This window comes from Fragaria vesca, linkage group LG5, assembly GCF_000184155.1.
Source record: "Fragaria vesca subsp. vesca linkage group LG5, FraVesHawaii_1.0, whole genome shotgun sequence".
Taxonomy (NCBI): Eukaryota; Viridiplantae; Streptophyta; class Magnoliopsida; order Rosales; family Rosaceae; genus Fragaria; species Fragaria vesca.
In genome coordinates this window covers 26,000,506-26,021,820 of record NC_020495.1, presented here as the reverse complement: position 1 = coordinate 26,021,820, position 21,315 = coordinate 26,000,506, and the positions used below count along the sequence as shown (strand labels likewise).

The 21,315-nt window shown below is 39.0% G+C and overlaps 3 protein-coding genes and 2 non-coding genes across 5 annotated transcripts in view; 2 read left to right on the top strand and 3 right to left on the bottom strand.

Moving 5' to 3' along the window:
• Window positions 1-694: 694 nt before the first annotated feature.
• Window positions 695-5,226, bottom strand: LOC101299391 (carbonic anhydrase 2-like). Its single transcript, XM_004301803.1, has 5 exons — window positions 5,150-5,226; window positions 4,198-4,246; window positions 3,977-4,093; window positions 3,527-3,672; window positions 695-941 (listed from the first exon to the last, which is right to left on the bottom strand). Exons 1-5 carry the CDS (start codon window positions 5,224-5,226, stop codon window positions 695-697), a joined length of 636 nt encoding a protein of 211 aa, XP_004301851.1.
• Window positions 5,227-6,382: 1,156 nt separating this feature from the next.
• Window positions 6,383-7,867, bottom strand: LOC101299098. Its single transcript, XR_184830.1, has 2 exons — window positions 7,676-7,867; window positions 6,383-7,427 (listed from the first exon to the last, which is right to left on the bottom strand). It is a non-coding gene; the product is annotated as an uncharacterized LOC101299098 (transcript).
• Window positions 7,868-11,390: 3,523 nt separating this feature from the next.
• On the top strand, window positions 11,391-12,568 carry LOC101304192. The gene is made up of 2 exons (XR_184759.1): window positions 11,391-11,444; window positions 11,845-12,568. It is a non-coding gene; the product is annotated as an uncharacterized LOC101304192 (transcript).
• A 1,256-nt stretch (window positions 12,569-13,824) lies between these two features.
• On the top strand, window positions 13,825-16,694 carry LOC101298805. Its single transcript, XM_004301802.1, has 3 exons — window positions 13,825-13,868; window positions 13,993-14,605; window positions 16,589-16,694. The coding sequence occupies exons 2-3, from the start codon at window positions 14,040-14,042 to the stop codon at window positions 16,692-16,694; spliced, it is 672 nt and encodes a 223-aa protein (XP_004301850.1). The 5' UTR covers window positions 13,825-13,868; window positions 13,993-14,039.
• A 747-nt stretch (window positions 16,695-17,441) lies between these two features.
• Window positions 17,442-21,315, bottom strand: part of LOC101298523 (pentatricopeptide repeat-containing protein At4g37170-like) — a 30,161-nt gene continuing 26,287 nt past the window's right edge. The window contains exon 2 of the mRNA XM_004301801.1: window positions 17,442-19,470. Coding sequence (XP_004301849.1) covers window positions 17,442-19,470 — 2,029 coding nt within the window. The remainder of the gene's footprint in view (window positions 19,471-21,315) is intronic.

Below are 21,315 nucleotides of genomic sequence, written 5' to 3'. Positions count from 1 at the left end.
CCTTTTTAGACCTTGTAACTTCAATTATGAGAAAATACTTCAACTATCCAAGGTCCTTCATCTCAAACTCTTTTGAAAGATACTTATGTAGAGCCTCCATCTCTTTCGGGTCATCCTCTGTGACAATCATATCATCAACATACACAATCAGAGCGGTAATCTTACCCTAACTACGCTTGATGAACAAAGTGTGATCCGAGTTGCTTTGTCTATAACCAACCGCGCGACTTCATTGATTTGGAGAATCTTCCAAACCAAGCTCTAGAAGACTGCTTCAAACTATACAAAAACATCTTTAACTTACAAACTTTGCCGGCGTCACATGGTCTACTTTTGAATCAATCTAATGAGGTAATTTATATAGTTTTTTTTTTTGAAGAAATAGATAACCCTTTATTGATCAGCATAAACCGTACATAATCTGACAAAAAACTATTACCTAAACAACATCACCTTTTCTAGCAATGAAGCACATCTAGTGTAGTTCAATTCACACCCATGAATATCAATGGCACATGTGAATCAAACGCCACTGGCGTCATATTTCTTCGACAATAGAAGCAGGAGCATAACCACCCCTCACTTCAGAAAAATTAAAAGTAAATAATGCAAAAAGTAAATATTCAGCCGAGCTAGCTAGGCCCAGGCCCAACCAATTAACCCAAGCAGCAACATGCCAGGACCAAGACCCAACCTAGGGCACCCCAAGTAGACCACCACTCGCCGCCACTCCCAATCTCGCCGCTGTGAAGCCGAGACAGGTCATCGGGCTGAGCCGTAGCAAAACCAACCCGAAATGGACCGGACCCAGATCTGCACAATCCGCCGCCGCCTCCCCATCCAACAACACTGCACCTTCAGCCATCCCCAGCACAACCGAGACCCAGTCGAGCGCACCACTGTCGATCAAACGAACCAACTGCTTGGCCAACCGATCAGATCTAAGATAATTTATATAGTTAGGTATAAGCCAACGATTAAAAGATTTTCCTTGAAGCAACTACGTTATCAATATTTTGTCTTAACTTAATAGCCACTTAAGTCTTGACCCTTCTAAATTGAGTTTCTAGCTTCGCTACTGTTTGTATCGAGGAGACTCTGATGCGATGTTTGATCCCCACGCTCTTTTAATGTTACTGGTCCACACGCGTCACCATTTTAAGATTATTTTCTTTGCAGTTTTAATGTCTAATTTTTTTTTCGCTCTCATATTTTTTTTTTGGAGAAACGTGTACTTTCTTTTTTTGGTTACAATTAATCACCTAATCAAGATGCTACAGACACTTATCCATCGCCATAGTTTTCTCTAAATCTGGAAGTTTTGCCTGAATAGTTGAAATACGTTTTGAGTTGAGGAGCTGATATGATGTAAACTGAAGCCGGCCATCTGATAAGATGAAAGCGCCATTACTAAGGCTTAGCAGTTATTTTCACTGAAGGAAAGAGGCGATTCAGATTCAATTTTCATTGATGAAATTAATGGGCATCACCTCACAGATTTGGAATTCAGAAATGAAAGAGCAGGAATATGGCAATACCAACTGCCTAACTTTAGAGTCTCGAGCGATGGGCTATGATGCAAATGTAGCCAGTGCTTGACACTAACTTGTTACCCCTTGCGCATGCCCAAAAGGACAAAGAAAACACACCCAGACAATAATATATTAAAGGTGTGAACCGTGTGATAACATAAGGCAACAGACCAGTGTATTGAAATTTGTCTCATTTAAGATACCACCAGTTAACTAAAGATGTCAACAGTAATATCCATCATGTAAATCTAGTTTTGCTTAACAAAATTTCATCAACGCAAACTATTAAACATAAACACCCGAAGCAAGCAGCTAGAACAAGGATCCAAAACCCTGCAGAAAAAGATGAGAAAATAGAGTATAGTTTCAATAGAAAATAGAGGACTCCAAATAAAACGCACCAAAAAGAGAGAGGCCACAGTTCCCGTAGTAAACTCCTTAGCAAGACTGCGGCTTTTCCTGGAAGAGGTCGCTTCATAGCTGCAATAGATATTTACACAATCAACTATACTATAAAGAATGGATTAATACAAAATCTGACAAATGTGTTCACATAAAGAAAGAAAGCTGATGTTACATGAGCAGCTTGCAACAATACTACACCATGCAAAACCTCAATCAGTTAAAGATAATACATCATAACTCACAACTGCAGGCGTAAGTTTGAGATCAAGATCCCAATGCTCAAAACTGCCCTCGACGAAATTGTAGTATCCCCCCTTCAGACATACCCGTTTGTTTGTGACTGCCTCTCTAACAAACGGGTATGTCAACAAATTTCTAAGTGAGACATTCACGTACAGCCTCCTGGATAAAGTTCACAATTCACAACCATTAGTATGTAATTATGTATAGCTATGAAGTTTTGATTTGAACTATTTAACTTTGTTTCTTGCATCGCAAGGCTAACTAACAGTCATATATTAGATGCTGACATAGAGATAAAGATTTCTATAAAAACAAAGTAATGAAAAATTACCTTCTCCACGCTGGTGCATTGGTCTGCAGAACCTAAGTTACCGCATGCGATCTTAACTTTGGTCTACGCTGGTGCACAAATTTTCACCCAGTTCTCAATGGCACTGGAAATTTAAAAATCAAACAGTAACTGTTGATCCAGAAGTGCAAAAACGGTTCATCCTAACTAGGATTAGGTAGACAATACAGATAAGGTTTTAGGTGAACTTGTGCCACATGTGCAGTATATCTGTAATCTGTCATAATTAAACATGTTAAGAATGAATGAAGCATCCTATGGCTGCAGTCAATTTTAGAGCATCTGATTTAGAATATAATGGCGATTAGCTACTGATTGTGCTTATTTCTAATGTTTTTAGGACTGTTTTATGTTCCAGATTGTCTTAGGCTTTATTATTTTCTAGAGTTTTTAGATGGCTTAGAAGTTTTAGGATTCCTGGTTGTTTTCGATCTATTCTAGCTCTTATATATAGGAGGCATTGTAATGGTAGAAGAGACAGAATTGAATGAAAAGATTATTACTTCCTAAACCTCCAGCTCTCATCTCTCTTCTGTTTCCTCTCTTTTCCCTATCTATCTTCTGTTTTATCTCTACTCCCTATCTATTTTCACCAGCTCCTGCTTTAATTTGTGGCAATCGATCCGTCATAAAGTACTTGTTCTTCTACTTCTACTCTCATCACTTCCACTGTTCTAGATTATTGGACGCTTAAAAAAACTGTGGTACCGCGCTACTGAAAATAAGTTTCTCTTACTAATATTCCTTTCTATTCATGATTTGGACATGACCACCAATCACTGTGATCTTTTTATAATGTTTATAGCAATAACAATAATACCACAAGGGAATGAGAAAGAAACTATTGGAAGTCCTTAAAACCCAAGATTCTAAAACTCCTACTGAATATGCATACGCGGTGTAGCTAGCTAATTGTAACTTAAACTTTGATTATTCAACTTTTGAAGCTAATACAGACAAAGATGCTTCTTAATTGTATCTATAATTGAAGTCTTACCTATCGGTGGTCACATCGTCCGGGATCGACATGAGCGCCTTTATACCGCCGCAGCAGCTGTGCCCGATAACACAAATATTCTCCACCTGCAAATCACACAATTCTATTTTCTTAACAACGTTTCTGAACAAAAAGGTGTACACTACCTGCACTTAACAATTAACTTGATTCCTTATCCACCAACTATTGAGCTTCCACTCCCTTTTATTAGGCAGATTAAAGAAAAGGACAGAGACTCGAATGACTAGGAGAACCTTACATGCCACAGGCCACAGGCCACAATAGTCAATTACATGTATTTCAAACCAGAAATCAACCATGATAGAATAAAGACCCGGCCACTTCGATTTTTGATAACTTTTAAGCATATTTCATCATTTTGGTCTAAGCCATTATCACTATACACCAGTCATAAACCATGCGCAATTGTGACCAAGATTAAGAGCTAACCGTGCCGAATGGAGGAACAATGTTGGCGATGTTTCGGACCACAAAAACCTCCCCTGGTTGAAAATTGAGGATGTGGGAGGGGCACACTCGAGAATCTGAGCATGCAGCTAGCATAAACTGCGTTGACAATTTATGAAAAGCCGTTCAGATTTGATCCTAACTATAAAAGAAGTTCTATTGAGTATTCATTCATTCAGATAAAGCATCTCAGAGAAACTGACCTTGGGGCTTTGGGCGGTGGCGAGCTTGCCGTAGAAATCGACATCTTTCCTGTAAAATAATAAATCACATAGCAAACTGGAATTCGTGTCTAAGTTGGAATTAAACTTGGTTACTGATTACTTTTGTTAGCAGATAGAGATTGAGAATCCGTGTCCGATTAGGAGTGCTGGTTGCTTCAGTATATATAACCGTCCCTGCTATTCAATTGACTGTGGATTGTTAGCTTGCCCTCATATGATTTGCTTCGTTGCAGCAGCTTCTTTACCTCAAAATAAGTCTTGCTATTTCATTTTGGCCTGCAGGTACCGTTCAACTAAAGCACTAGCTGCTGCTAATTAGCTTATTACAACGTCCCTGCCATTCTGAAATTATGTCTGTACTAGCGACAATGCTCAACATCATCCGAGAGCGCATATTTGCTGCGCATTGGATACCGTGCCGGGGTCGTGGTGATTGCGTATCAGGAGACCAGATGATTCCACCTTGTGATGATGCACTCATGATCCGATTTATGTTCTACAAGAACACCATGTTCACTTTTGCACCAGATAGATATATTCAAGAGCATTGGATGATCCCCCAATTCCCAACAAAAGCCATTATGGTCCGTCCCTCTGAGTTCCATAACCACGATGCTACTAGTATTCTGCAATCTCCTTCAGGGCGTATGATGATAGACTTTATGAACACCCATTTTCCTCCAGAATACAAAGTACTCCTAGTGCCTAATGTTGTGCAAAGACTAGTTGATCTTGTTCAAAGTTCCATTGGATCAGAAACCGAGGGTTTTATTGATGTCCATATATCTCACACAGTTGAAATTTTTCTTTTACTTAATGATGATGAATCGAATAGACTGTATGGAGGCTTTTTTTAAAGCTACGAAACGTGGGACATGTGCTATTTGTTTAGACGACTATAAGATTGAACGTGATGATGGTATTCGATTACCTTGTTTGCATGTTTTTCATGGACCTTGCATTTACAAGTGGCTGGTGATCAATCCGAGTTGCCCCGTTTGCTGCCATACTTTAAAATCACCCGCACTAGCACCGTGGTTTAATATACCTTTGCAGGACGGAATTTGGTTCACATTCTTCCGTTGGTGCAGTGGACAAATGGAGAAATTTTTCAAGAACTTTCCATTCCGACACATTTCTCTGTTGGTTCAGTAGATAATCAAGAAATTTTCCAAGAACTTTCCATTCCGACGCATTCTTCTGTTGCTTCGGTGGATAATCGAGTTACGATGTCTAGTAAGATATGGAAATTCATTAGAAGGTTTGTAATGTGTTGAATCATAATGCAAGCATTTGAGCTTTGTTGGTGTATTAGTACAAAATTTCTAGTGCAAAACCGAATTTGGGTGTTGCGTTCAAGCATTTAGACAAACATTATACGATAAAAGCTTAGACAATAAGAAAAAGAAAAAAAAAAAAAAAAAAAAACAAAACGAGCAACTCGTACATTTTAAAGTTGAAACTAGCTATCAACTAAAGTCCGAGCGACAAAATCAACACTGGCTTCTTTATCTGTATTTTGATGATTCCATGCATTTCATTTTCGTGGTGATCCAATCAATTCGTATACAAAGGAAACTCGATTCTATCTTTCATTGATTTGTCGTGTGTGTATGTGCGCATATACCTCTAGCTACAAGAGATACATATAGTTGGTAATGTTTAACTTGCGCTACAGGTTGTATGATTTTATATGCTTTTTCAACTAAACCTAATCTGTAAGTACCTCAACCTGAAGGGACGTTTGGTAAAGGGGACTGTGTTGCAGTGTCTTAATTTCTTCAACAAGCCTGCACTATAAAAGCTTGGCTTATGCCGTAGAATCCCTTGACCCATGTTTGGTGCCAATAGGATTGATATTAAAACTGACATCATCAACCTGCAAATTTTCCAACTTCACTGTTCATTTTCTTCTTCAATTACCCAAGCTAGCTGTCTGTCCTTTTCTTCTGCATCTAAACCAATAAACCCATATCAATTTGCATCATTTTAATAGAAAACCATTAAGACCATAAAGATTAAGAAGGCCAAGAACATGTTTTTAAAACTCACTAAACGAACCAAATACTAGCCATCTCTCTAAACTCAGCAAATCTCTTCTTCTTCTTTTTTTTGTTAGAAGAGAATCTTCATTGAAAACCCAGAAAATTCTCAGACCCACAAGCCCATAAAATTGCTAGAGGAGCCTCTGAAAACAAGATTGATGGAGGCCTCCACAAACCCAGAAAATTGATCCAAATACTCTATAACCAAGTACAACCCAGAAGAACTTAATTACAGATTCAAGGAGGCGAGGAGAGATGAATCAGCTGCTAAATCGAATTGAAGAGAGAAGAGCAATTCTGAGAAGAGTAGAACAACAACGAAAGCAAGATAAAGGCTCCATAGTCCCATAAATTTTGGGGTCATTCTGTAAGAAAGTGTAGTGGTGGCCCGGGGACTGCATTAGCTCATTTAAATGATTAGTCTTATTTTTTTTTATAACAAACTACATATACATCATTGGAAAAGATTCAATACACATAAATAAGGACATAATTTTTGTCTTACAACTTATAAGGATAAAATCTTACAAAGAAGGGCAACTATTTTTATGTTGTAATGTGTCAACAATTCATTTACAATTATAACCTTCACACATGAATAACTACATATTATTATTTAGATTTCCAGTAAATGTAGTAGCAAGTTTTTGATGGCTCAGTTATAGTGTAGTAGCAACTATTTCTAGTAACTGCAGTAGCAGCTATTTACAATAAATGTAGTAGCAGGTACTTTTAGTGGCTCATCTAGTGTAGTAACAGCTATTTTCAAAAAACGCAGTAGCATGTTTTTAGTGGCTCAACTAGTGTAGCAACAACTATTTCCAGAAATGCAGTAACAATGTATTACCAGTAGGGACTCACCTAGTGTAGTGGAAAATACAGTAGCAGATAATTAGTGGTTCAACTAAATGGACAAGGCCTCAGTCCTCATGAACCCCATAGCATTAGCAAAACGATAGTTTGATGCCATGCCATTGTAGCTGGAGAGGATAGCATCAGAACAGCTCTTATGAGTGTTGCTCACAATTATAGCATCACAGATCTGGTTCTCATGGTCCCCTTCAACTACAATCCTGTAGGTTCTAGTTGAGTCAATCGTTCTCTTTTGCTATACCAAGAGTGCCATGCCTGACTTGTCTTTGCATCCCACTCTAACCGTGGCACCTGTTAACAACGTCCCCAATCAATTTCATCAAAAGTTATTCAACAAACATAGTCGATAAAACATAAAACCAAAAATTTATTGATATCATGTAATCCCTAAATTGCTCAAACACAAAATCCCGTCATGAACCAATAAAGGGCAATTACATGAATTTGGCGCATGAAAAGCAATTGTTCACAGCAAAAATCAAATCCAAAGCGACTGACTATTGATTGAAGGAGGAGAACATTAGATCAAAATAACAAACCTCTCCTACGTTTGCGTTGCGATTCCCGTCCGAATCGTGTACGACTCCGTTCTCGGAGGCATCCTTGCCGTTGCCGGAGCTGCTGTTGTTGGATCTGAGAGAGCGAAAATGCGAAATGGAGGGCTTCGTTGCCGGAATAGAGCGGCGATTCGGCGTCGAACGGCGAGTCTCATACGACGATTCTGACGCCATTTTGGAAGAAAGCCTTCATGATTAGGATGAGAGAGTGGCTAATAAAGAGATAGAGTGAAGAGCCAATAGCGTGTGCGTAATTTTGTCCAAATTCGGGGCAGGTCTGTTACTGTTGGTTCTGGGCTTTGGGTTTCTATCCATATTTGTATAAATCTTTGAAATGTAGGTTTGTTGTATTATGCAGCCGTTTAATGTAGTAGTATGTGTTAGAGAGCATGAATCAGTTTTGATGTTGTTGTGATTGTGCATTAGTTTTGACATTGTTAAAATTATGTATCAGTTTTGATATTTTCATTATTATAGATTTATTGTCTTATGTAAAAGCTGTGTATAGTTACTCCTATATAATGTATAACATTGTAGAAATTGATTTTCATTAATCTTTACAATTACATGTTATACATTATATATGAGTAGCTATACACAGCTTTTACATAAGACAATAAATCTATAATAATGACAATATCAAAACTGATACATAATCTTAGCAATGTCAAAACTAATGCATAATCATAGCAATATCAAAACTGTAATGGAAAAGATTATGGGTCATTCATGCTCTCTAACAGTATGTCATATTCTTTATTTTTTAAAATAGTCCAATTCTGACCTATCCTGAAAGGGTTATTGGTTCGATTGAATACATGCAATCTCAATCAGAGGTAATTGAAACATGTATGTATTTCAAAATTTCAAACAATCGAAAATCTAAAAGGATGTATTGATATTTCATGTGAGAGACAGAAAGTGAGGACTGCATGAAGGTCCTAGAGGGGGGGAATTCTTGTACCAACACTGCATATATGTGGTTGATTGGTTTTCGATCAAATGGAGTGCTTGCTTGGAGAAGAAAGCAGATTAAACATGTATCATCAAGTGTGGCATATATAGCTAGGAAACAAGGAAGAAGAATTGCTAGTATACTCGATGTACATAAAAAGTTTCCGGCATATATAAAATCGACATCAGTAGGTGATACTTTTTTTTTTTTTTTTTGTAGAATCATCAGTAGGTGCCCGCCTGCCCGGTGAAAGAAAAGTAGAAAACTCATTGTTACTCATATCAAATGGTTCTCTCCGTAATACTTATGAAACTAGAGGTTCCTGAATTAGCTTGCGTTGAAAATATGTTGGTGACGAAAGTTTTGTAACTCCAGGGATGTTTGTAGTTAGATTGCATAGCATGTTTCATTAAGCATAAGCGCGAGTCATGAATCTTAATTAGAGCTACCACAATCATAGCTAGTTTGTCCAAGGCTCCAAGCGACTGATGAAGTATGATCACGATGAACACAATGCATATGAAGTTATTAACGTATAAATTTTGATGAATTAGTATCCTGCATTTTCCAATTAGGTATGTCTGCAACTTAGAACTCGCGGTTTACGCTTTTTAAGTATCTATATAGTCCTTTTACCATCATCTTTCGCACCAAACACGTTAGATAGCAGAACTACATCTTCCAAGAATGAAGGATCGTCCGCTGCCACTTCTATTGTTCCCACCCGAAAGCTTCTTCGTAGTATATGCCACTGTGCTCGGTTTCTCATCTAGTCCGAATAATATGAGGGCTGAAAATGTGTCGCACAGAATTCCCCAAGCAGATGTCATGGACATCCAGGAGAAGGTAGAAGGATTGCTGGTTTGGTGAGGGTTTTTGCTCTTGTTGGTCCTAGCTGTGTGGCACTGTGGCCACTTCTCTAGTGATTTCGTTCGTCTTGTTAATTTCTTTTGCAATGTCCGTAGTTAGCTGATTCAGTGTTTGTTGACTAGGGTTGCCTCCCTTGATTGATCATGTAATTCATGTTGGTCTTGGTTTAGCCGAACCGTTTGTGTGTTAAGAGTGTAAAAGTGGACTGGTGCCGTGGCAGCAGTTTTGGGAGGCGTAAAAGGTCGAGTCGAGACACTGATACAGTGATACACACTAATGGACCTGAGGAGACTGGTGTCAAGGCAAGGCTCAAAAATATATGTGGTCATGTGTCCTCGAGCCACTGAATACACACCAATCGACCAGAGGAGTATAGCGCGAAGGCCTTGTTTGAACATCTGTATGGCTAGCTGTGTCCAGACACTGATAAACAACAAAGTTCATTTCAAGATAGAGCTCGGAAACATCAAATCTAGGTGATCGATAGATTAAAGCCTCTGCAGGTCAATTATATAGAAAGGATAGAAGATTGTAACGAGAGTTATACATTTCTCGATCAAGGAAGTAGACGATTACAAAAAGGAACTCTCCAAGGCCATAAAGCTTTGTGAAGACTTCTCCAGAGAAGATAACTCACTGCAAAAATCTACCTTTGACGACACACTCTATCAACTGAATAGCGATCTCAAGAAACAGATGGAGAATCTGACGGCTAAGAAGAGCAAAAATGGAATTCTGTCTCTTCGTCCTTGGTAAATATTCTTTCTCCAGAAAAGCTTTGGTGAGGGTTTTTGCTCCTGTTGGTCCTAGCTGTGTGGCACTGTGGCCACTTCTCTAGTGCTTTCGTTCGTCTTGATTCTTTTGCAATGTCCGTAGTTAGCTGATTTAGTATTTATTGACTTGGGGGGTTGCCTCCCTAGGTCGGTCGATCACCGTCCCATCTTGCTCTTGGTTTGGCCGAACCTCCCATTCATTGCGCATGCGATGTAATTTTTTTGATTGAATAAAATTCTTGATATTTGCCCTAAAAAAAGATGGACTCGGATTGTTATATATGTATTTTCCAGGTAGCAATGTAGCATACATATAATGTTTAGCCATTAGGGTCTTCAGTGCAGATATATGCCAATTAATTGTCTCTACCTTACGGCTGGTTGCATGAGGTTTGATCTGCAGCGCTATCAATCAGCCTTGTTGGAATGGTTGTGTGACTAGGAATCAATCTTCTTTATACGCTTAGAAAGAATCTTAGGTCTCATTTAGCACTATAAACGAGTCAGAATACATCACGTGGTTGACGATTGTGAGGTACTAATTAACGCGCTTGATACTGTCACATCAGTAAATAAATAACTATTTAACGGTGAGATACTAAATTGTTAACAAACAAAAACTTGAGGAATGAAAACACAAGAATAATAGTTGGATATTAAATTGAAAACGCTATATTTCAGAGGGTCGATCATTTGGAATTGGTTCTGAAGAGGGGAAGTCAAACCCAGTTTGAGTGGAAGGCATTGAAGTAGTACTACTGTATACATTTCAAGTGAAATGCATTTGAATATGTACTAGTGGAAGTGTGGAACCACTAAACGCGTATTATATACACCAAACTTGCTAACAACCAACAATGACACTGCCAGCTGCCAAGTAGCTTCCATTCTTCCAATATGAGAATTGTACATTAACGTCAACTAATAAGCCGCGGAGAAGTCTTTTTCTCCCTCTTACTAGTTCATTGATCATCAAGCAAGCAATTGAAATAAAAAAGTATATTGCTTGATCAAGAAATTCTGGTGTTTAGTAGTAGCCGCGTATTTCTTCTAGCTAGCGGATTAATATATAACAGACAAAAAATTAAAGCTACTCCGCACGAACAAGAGCTAAGAAGATTGAAGCAAGTTCTTGCAGGCTTGCAGAAAAAAGGTACTAATTAAGTAGGATTTATGAATTGATTGTGAAATCAGCCTCTGTTATATATACGATCGATCGGACATACATACATATATACGTATAAGCATATGTAATTATTACAAAGGATTCAGAACCTTGGGGAAGAGTATGTAGAATCTGCAATCTGAAATTTTGGTTTTGTGTTGAAATCTAGATATGTTCTTAGAAAATAGAAGCCACTTTTCTTTCTTCATTTCATGTTGCATCATAATGTCTAATTGTGGAACTTCATCTGTAAAATTGCTCATGATTTAGTCTGCAAGTGAGGAAGGAAACTTTTGAAAAGTAGTGCAAATTCATACGGACAACTATATACAGTATAAGGACATTGCATATATTTTTCTGTCTTCTGAAGTTGCACCTTGTATAACAGTTGTGTAGGTACGTTCATATACAAGATGGCAGAAGAAGTTCTCACAATAGGAGCTGTACTTGGAGATCGGTACAAAAAGTATATGGGGGGGAACCACCCGAGTGGTTCCGAACAGCAGAGGATGCCCTGGGGAGGACTTATTATTGGGCAAAGGATTGTGCAGAAAGACATGAACAACTGCACAAATTATTCTCATTTGTGTTTCTCTTGTCCTCTACGTCCCGTAAGATCTTCCTCGGGTTGCTAGCATCGGTTTGGGCGGTATTCTCCTTCTTGCTAGGATCGGTTTGGGTGGCCTTCTCATTTATAGTAGGATCTCTTTGGGGAGGGATTTCATATGTAGTAATGTCCTTGTGGGCGGTGTTGGCATTTTTAGTAGGATCGATTTTGGTCGTGGTTGTTTTTGTAGTAGGGTATATCTGGGCGGCACTTTGTTTCTTGGTAGGATTCATTTGGGTGGCGCTATGTTTTGTAGTAGGATCCATTTGGGTAGCTCTTTGTTTCATAGCAGCATTGGTATGGGCGGCGCTTCCATTTTTGGTAGTTTCCGGCTTCGTAGTTTATGGTGGCTTTGTTATCTGGGGAAAGTACCAGACCAGACTCGAGCTGTTTCTGACGACGTTGAAGACGAATCCGAATCCGAAAGGTCCTCTGATCAGGATTGACGTCACGCATGGCAATTCCTGCTACGAAATCATTGTCCCTGCCTACTCCACCTTCGGGGATGTGAAGAAACGTTTTGCAAAAAGGACTGGTTTGGAAATAGGTAACCGGAGATTACTATTCAAGGGGGAAGAGAAGAAGGATGAGGTGCACTTGCACCAGGCTGGAGTTATAGATGAGTCTAGTGTATTGATTATTTAGGTCTCAGAACTCATATTTGGGCTGCATATACACAGACTAGCTCGGTACCGATATTTCAATTCTAATTAGATTATTAATTAGTTGGCATTGAAGCAGAAGGAGAAGCCGAGGTACTACGTACATAGAAAATCTCCAGTGTGCATTACTCTCCCTTATCAGAAACAAACCCAGCATCATCAATGACCCTTGGTTGATCATTTGAAAAGAAAAGTCTAATTCGATATGAAATTATTCGATAGATTAGACTTTCTGCAACATCAGCTGCCACCCAAAATGAAACGTACAGTGTCTTAAAAGTGAAGTGTGAATGTACTACAAGGCTAGATCTAACACAATTTTTTACTAATTAATGCAACTTGAACGACTTAGATCGTTTTAATGAATGTGAAGTGTGAATGTACTACAAGGCTAGATGGAGCACATTTCCGGTTGATAGTTTGACAAGTAAATGACTCGTTTAAGTTAATTATGAAAAATTAACATGGAAATGACATACTTCATTCCGTGCATATCTCTACTCATATCATATTATGATGAACGAAGCGGCTCAAGTATTAAACCATATCAAACCACTGTGTCAGTTGCCTTTATTTTTTAGGTCGAATAACTCGAATTAATCCCAATTTAGCTTCATATATTTCTAAGTTTGAGAAAGACGATCGACCAACCAAAAGAGAATAGTATTTTGGATGATGCATGCAACACGAAACTGGTCTACGTAAGCTTCAATTTAATTAATTCCACTTGTTCCACTAGTACTATTAGTGACACCGTTGATACCATTAGACAAGTTTACTTCTGTTTAGCTGAAATTTCCACAAATTTAAGCGTCCGCCAATTGGATATATATCATCATACATGAGTCTTAGCTAGCTAACAAGTTTTCAAACATAAAGAAAACGATCGTAGTTTAAATATAAGGCAAGTCTTCGTCTTCTTCTATATATAAATAGTCTACCAGAAAGAGACAGATCGTAGTCCTTCTATTTTTTTTTTTTTTTTTTTTTTCGCCTTAAACACTGAAATCTTAGCTTATATATGGTAATCCCAATTAAGGAGATGGACAACTTGGAGTTTCTAATCAAAAATGTTGAGTTCATACAACTCTAGTCTAGTTGTTTATCAGAAAAGGCATCTCAAGTAGAGGAATTCAGTTTCTGGTAATTTGCAAATCTTTTAATTTCTCTTGATTTCCTGTACATGTCTCTCATTTTTCTACCGTTACCTTTGTCTTAGCTGGATTTTAGAACATTAATTAAACAGAATATAAGTATAAGTTTTCAGATTTCAGTTGGTGCAGGGTTTTGTTTTTAATCAAGAGTTCAAGATAAATGGTTGGAGTAGGGGAACTTATTGCAGGAGCTGCTCTGGGATCCCTATTTGGAAAGCTGTACAACGGCGTCAGGAAACTACTGATCAACAAGTCCACACAGTTCACGCCCCTACCCGAAAACATCAAATCAACGCTCCACTCTCTACATCCCCTGATCAAACAGATAGAGCACCACAACATCGAATTAAGTCTCTCAAACAAGGAAGTTGAGGATTTCAAAAAGGTGATCTTCAAGGGCGTGGAGCTGGTTGACAAGTTGTCGAAAGTTCAAAACTGGTACAATAACCCCAGCTACAGAAACCAACTTCAGGAGCTGGATCGATCCCTAAAGAGGCAGTTAGAGATACTGACGGCGGAGGGAGTGAGGGATGGGAAGGAGACGTTGGTTTTGGCGAGGAAGATCTTGCTTTCGGTTTGGAACATGCAGACGGCGTTCAATGCAGTTCATGAGTCGTGGATGGTCATCATGTTTGTTCTATGTTTGGCAAGCATGGCGTTCATGTTTATTGTTGTCTCAGGGACAGCAAGTTGGTTTGTGTTTGGTGTAACTGGCAGTGGTGTATGGTTGGTCTGCAAATTATTTTGGACGTTGTTTCGTATTGTCCTGAAGTTGCTATCAGTTATGTGTAATATTGCAATGGTACCACTCAGCTGAGCAAGCCACGGATGGTGTCATTTCATTGCAGCATCTATTCTACAGGTCGATTTGTTCTCAGTAGCTTAGAATTATTATGTCTTTGTGTGACACCAAATCAATACTTGGGTTCTATCCTTATATTACACTTCACTTTGAACTACATCTCCCTCAGGTCGATCTGTTGTGTTTTCCTATTCCCTTTAACTATATTCCCGGCCATTTCCAAGTTCCGGTAAAATCCATGCAAAAAAGCTGAATAACGGTACTGAAAATATGGTTAGGTTTGTCTATAACCCTAGATATCAATACAATTATAGAACGCACGGTCCCAGTAGTTTCCAATTAGCTAGCTTGCAAGTTGTTTTAGCGGACAATAAGTGTCGTGGACACATTCGGGTGTACTTAGTGGCCCAAACCCGTTATGTTCGAGCACCGCGGACGCGGTATAATAGATGCTAAAATCAAGCCTAGCTACTTGAAGACAAAGCAATCGATCTCAATGCGAATCGTAATATATATTATCAGTACATTATTGATTATCGATTATTCAGTACTTAATAGTGATTCGCATGCCTACAAAGATGAAGATCCCACTGAGATTAGGCGAAGATTTATCCGAGCCGGTCAAGAGTTCAAGTAAGGAAGGATATCATGGTTGGTTCGCTTATAGTAACTAAGAATTACATGACCTATAAAAAAAAAGAACAAAAAAACTAAGAATTACATGACGTCAATGAGGCAATTAAGTTGCATAAGTTTGATTCATGTAAGGGTTTTTTCCCTTAATTAATTATGTTTGATTGCACTAATTATGTGAGGATCACATATATATGTAGAAGGAAGACCTACGTCCAAAAGGGAATTAGAAGATATGCATGTCCAGATGGTAACGTGAGGCTTAGAGGCAATCATATGTTGCCTAGAAGAATTATATGAAGGGATATGCAGAGAGATTCACACGTCCAAAGGCATCAAGCACTCTAATCAATTAAGGATTCCTTTCCTTAATTGTATTTGCTTGGTAAGTTCTGCAATTTATCTTACCCGAAAAGGTGTGAAGTTATATATCCTCCTAGCTTTGCTCCTAGCATGGCTTCCTGATCCTTTTGCGGAAGACTGAAACAGCTTGTTGTTGCACAAAGGTAAATAAATCAATAATACAAGGAAATATTGAATTTAAATTAGTAGCATTTTATGACATTTTGTTCTTTTTTATCCGAAGTTGTTTTTTGATATTTGTAGGAATATATAAAAGATGGTGTTGAAGAACATTGTCGCAGCTGAAGCAGTAGTTGCGAACTGGTACAAGCATTTTGTACCAGCTTTTGCAAGGGAAGTACTGGAGGGAAGTTTTATTTGGGCTACGAAAAATGCAGAAAGATATGAGCGATTTCAAAACTCTCTCACATTTATGATGCTCTTGTTCTTTATACCCGGCAAGATTTTGCTAGGATTGTTAGGACTAGTTTGGATGGTGCTTTCGTTTTTGCTAGGGTCGATCCGGGCAATATTTTCTATTCTAGTAGGATCAACATGGGCGGCGATTTCTTTCGTAGTAGGGTTGATTTGGTCAGCGGTTCCTTTTATGATAGTTTCTGCTATGGTTTTTTATGCGATATTGTTTCTGATTAAGAAAAAGGAATTTGTATTCTCTGTAATTGCCGCTTGCTTTGGGTTACTGCTACTCTACCGTTCAGCAAGCTTCAGTCTGCTTAACACAGGTAATGTCAAGTCAAACTGGAATTCATGAAGTTTATACACTGTATCGATACATTCAAATGACATATACCGCTCCATGCGTTAAGTAGACATGTTTAATATATTAATGTACAGTAGACAAATCTAGAACAAATGAACTTTTTACATAGAGTTTTGATTTTGATGTCTTATGTATTTATTGTTTCATGCAGTTTATCTTATCGTCATGGAAACCCTAGTAGTATCGGTAATATATTTGATGATAAAGGAGAGCATGCCCGAAAGGCGCCAATCAAAAACTTTTGGGAAGAGTTTTGATCCTTCTAATCGTTACTATTAGAAAGCCAAACGTGGCTTTGGTGTCTTTAGTGAAGCCTTTTTTTTTCAATTACCCAAAAAAAAAAACCCAAGGTAGCAGAAAATTCTTGAGTGAAACTGTGACTGAAGCACAACTGTACAGAAAGAGAATAGTTAAGAATTTTTTTCTTTGTAAATGAAAAGAAATTCGGTGTTCACTTTATTAGTTAGTTTGAACAGAGGTATGTTATCACCTCTTTTTACAAGGAAATTTACAGAGCTTTTGATTTTCTATATCTTCAGCTTTCGACATATATAAGGTTTTGGTTCATGGGTCAAAATTTTAGTCTCTATACGTTCCTTGATCTTAAGCCAACATACACTATCTGAGCTCATCCACATCGAAGAACTTGTACGTTACAGCATACATCAGTACTGAGAAAGAGGAACCCTAGCGGGCATCAGCTTCAATTAGGCTCAAGACTGGAGAGGGGCAATCCAAAGGACAAATACCGAGACCTACATCATGCCCCAAATTGGCAAGATTATATGCAACCTTGTTTTTCTCACGACGTATATGACGAATACTACAGTTCCAGTCACCAAAGATCAGAGTTCTGCAGCTTTGGTGCAGATTGTGTAAAGGGTGGCCTTCTATGAGCTGAAAAGGTCTATACTAACAGAAGTTCTAGTTCACAGTTGAATAACATCTCGAATAAGTGCAAAGTTCCCAGATGGCATTCTACAAAAATGATTTCACAATTCAAATCACCAATAATCGAGACATGAACACTTCCCATCCTCAAAACAATGGAATCGATTTGAATCCCGCACTATTATTTTTCTATTAGAAATCTTGGAAATAAATTTAAATGCATTATGACAATCTACACATGTTCTCAAATTCTTAAAAACCTTGATTGGAGTCCCTGATTGAGTAGAAATAATGCCGAATGCAATTGCAAGCTTCTCGCTGTGGTAGGAGAGGTTCTGCTCTTTCTGCTCCTCCTCAACATCATGTAGCACAAACTTCGTGTCAGGAACATACCCTTCTTCTTTCATCCTCTTGGAAAGTTCACTCAAGAAGTGATCAATTTCATTGTATCTGGGGTGAGACTGATCTCCAACTAAGAAAACATGCATCTCTCTCTTGATCTCAATCCAACTCAGACCTGGTTTCTTTGTTATCCCACTTTCATCCATTTTCTTTCTAACATTTGTTACTTCACTCCACATACCAGCAGTGGCGTAAATGTTGGCCAGAGTAACATAAGTAGCAGGATTCTCGGGTTCTATCACAAACAACGCCTCTGCAGCTCGCTTTGCCAGCTTCACATTTCCATGAATTCTGCAACCCCCAATTAAGGAGGCCCACAAGAACTTACTAGGCTTCATAGGCATTTCACTTATAATATTCTCGGCTTCATCAAATTGACCAGCTCGGGCTAGCAAATCAACAACACATGCGTAGTGGTCCGCAGTATGTTTTAACCCATGTTTTTCCTTAATAGAGTGGAAATACTCAAGTCCTCTATCTACTAATCCAGCATGAGTACAAGCTGAAAGAACACCAACAAATGTTACATGATCAGGCCGAGTACCAGACTTAAGTAGTGACTCAAACAACTGAAGAGCTTCGTCAGCTTGACCATTCTGAGCATATCCAACAATGAGGGAAGTCCACGAAACCAAATCCGGACTAGGCATCCCTTTAAACACCTTATTCGCATTAGCAGTGTTTCCACATTTTGAATACATATGAACAAGGGCACTTGCTGCGAACGAAAAGGGGTCAAATTCTATCCGTGTCATGTATCCATGTACCTGCTTCCCCAGATTCTCAATAGCATGATCAGCGCAGGCATTCAAAACCCCCGCAAACGTGAACTCATTAGGCCTAATCCCGGTTCTCATCAGCTCCGAAAACAATGCTAGTCCCTCTTCCCTCTTCCCATCCTCAAAGTATCTCCCCATCATCGCGGTCCATGTCACAACATCTCGATTCACCATCTTATCGAATACCCGCCTAGCTTCCTCTATACTCCCACATTTCCCATACATATCCGACAATGCACTCCAAACCACCTCATCCGAATCCAACCCAGTCCGCATTATATAACAATGAATCTCCTTCCCCATTCTCAAACTCTGAACAGCTGCAGAAGCAACAAGAACGCTAGACACAGTGAACTTACTACACTTCGAACTCTCTTCTTTCCGCATCACCCTATACAACTCCAAAGCCTCATCAGGCCTTTCGTGCCAAACGTACCCGGAAATCATTGCCGTCCAGGAGAAATTATCTCTATGAGGCATTTCATCAAACAGCTTCCTAGCGTCACCAAGCTTCCCCAGTTTCGCATACCCGGAAATCATAGTGTTCCAAGAGCACAAATCCCTGTCGGGCATTTCATCAAACACCTTCTGGGCATCCACGAGACTGCCGCATTTAGCGTAAAGGTTGATGAAACGGTTGGAAATGAACAGCCCGAGGTCGAAGCCGTAGAGTTTTGTGTGGGAATGGACTAGTTTGGCCTGATCAAGAGCACGGTGTTGAAGACAATGGTGCAAGAGGGTGGAGTATAGGGAAGAAGAGGGTGTAGCAATGTGGGTGAGTAACTGAACTGCTTCGGGTAAGCGGTTTTGGTTACAGAGAATGTGTATGGCTTCTTTGAATTTCCTGTCTTTGCAAAGACGGGTGATCAGGCCGTCTTTAGTGTTTGATTTGAAGAAATATTTATTGCTTAATGGAGGGAAGGGCTTGGAGATTTTCCCATTCAAGAATTTCATTGCTGAGCTGCTTTTAAATTCACAATCAGAAATGAAGGGTTTAGGGTTTTAGACTTTACCAGAAAAACCAAAAAATAAAAAAAAAGTGCGGATGGGCTTTTTTACGGCCTAGGCGGAGACGAATTGTGTTGTAGGGTCCACCCTTTCAAAGAAAATTAAAATAATAAAATATTGCGGATGGACATTTTGGCGGGCTACACGGAGACGTTACGTGTCTAGGCGGTTGGATGTTGGTGGGCCGAATCGGGTTGGGGGATCCACCATTAAAAGAAAATTAAAATGGTTAATTATTCTCATAAACCTTTTTCATTATTATTTTTTTTATCTTCTCGAAAAATTTGCTCTCTTTCGGTTTCCTGGCAAACAGCGTAGTCAATGGCTTCCAACATGGAGCTTGCTGGGTCAGTCAATGCCCAAGTCAATGGACTTGCAGTCAGTCAATGCCTAGGTTGACTTGCTGTTGAAACTATTGAATACGCCCAAGTCAATGGACTTGCAGTTGAAGCTATTGAATACGTCCCCCTCTACCAAGCTTTTATTTGCATCATTGGACTTCACCAATTACAAAGTAAGAGAAAAGTTTAAGTCCTTGGTGATTGTTCTGCTCTATTGCCTCCTTGTTTTGGTGGCAGAGAATGCCTGTGGCTTGGGTGAATTTTTTGTCTTTGCATAAACGGGTTTTGGTGTTTGATTTGAAGAAAGATTTATTGGTTAGATGTGTTAGTGAAGTCCTGTTCAAAAATAAATAAATAAATAAATACATGTGTTAGTGAATTAAATGAGTGGAAGGAGTTTGAGATTTTCTGATTCATGTACTTCATAGCTGAGTATGGTAGCCATTGTGGAAGCTTTACCATAGGGTTTTTAACGACTGAAATTGTTTAGGCCTAAACTTCAATGTTGAAAAGATTTGGCCAGAAAAGTCCTGGTTTCATATAGTCAGGTTTGTTTATGTTTAGTCCGGTTCACCCGGTCACTATCTGTGTATCGGGATTTGCATAGGGCCAATTACATATAAGTCCACTTTGAGACATTTTTTCCCACAGATCCACTCCAACATTTTTATCCACATAAGTCCACCCAAGTCTAAATAAGGTTTTGTATTAAGTATTGAAGTTCAACATAATTACAGACTGCCATCCAACAATAAAAATTAGATTTTCTCTTTTATATTTACAAGAATGCCACTAGTATAAAAAGTCAACAATCACTCTCATTTCGGAACAGTCACCGGCGGACCTCAGGCGAGATTTCCAGCGGACCTCCGGCGAGGTTTCAACGGACCTCCGGCAAGGTTTCCGGCCGACCTCCGGCGAGATTTCCGACCGACCTCCGATGATGACAAAAATTACTAATACCAGCTATAAAAGCTACTACCACTAGCTACAAAAGCTACTACCACCGCCTACAAAAGCTACTACTGTAAGGTTTCCGATGAACACAAAAGCTACTACCACAAGCGACAAAAACTACTACCACCGCCTACAAAAGCTACTACTATGAGATTTCCGACGAACACAAAAGCTACTACCACCGCCTACAAAAGCTACTACTGTGAGGTTTCCGATGAACACAAAAATTACTACCACCAGCCACAAAAGTTACTACCACAAGCTACAAAAGCTACTACCACCGCCTACAGAAACTACTACTGTGAGGTTTTCGACGTTTCCGACGAACACAAAAGCTACTATCACCAGCCACAAATGCTACTACCACCGTCTACAAAAGCTACTACTGTGAGGTTTTCGACGAACACAAAAACTACTACCACCAGCCACAAAAGCTACTACCACCAGCTACAAAAGCTACTACTGTGAGGTTTCCAATGAACACAAAACCTACTACCACC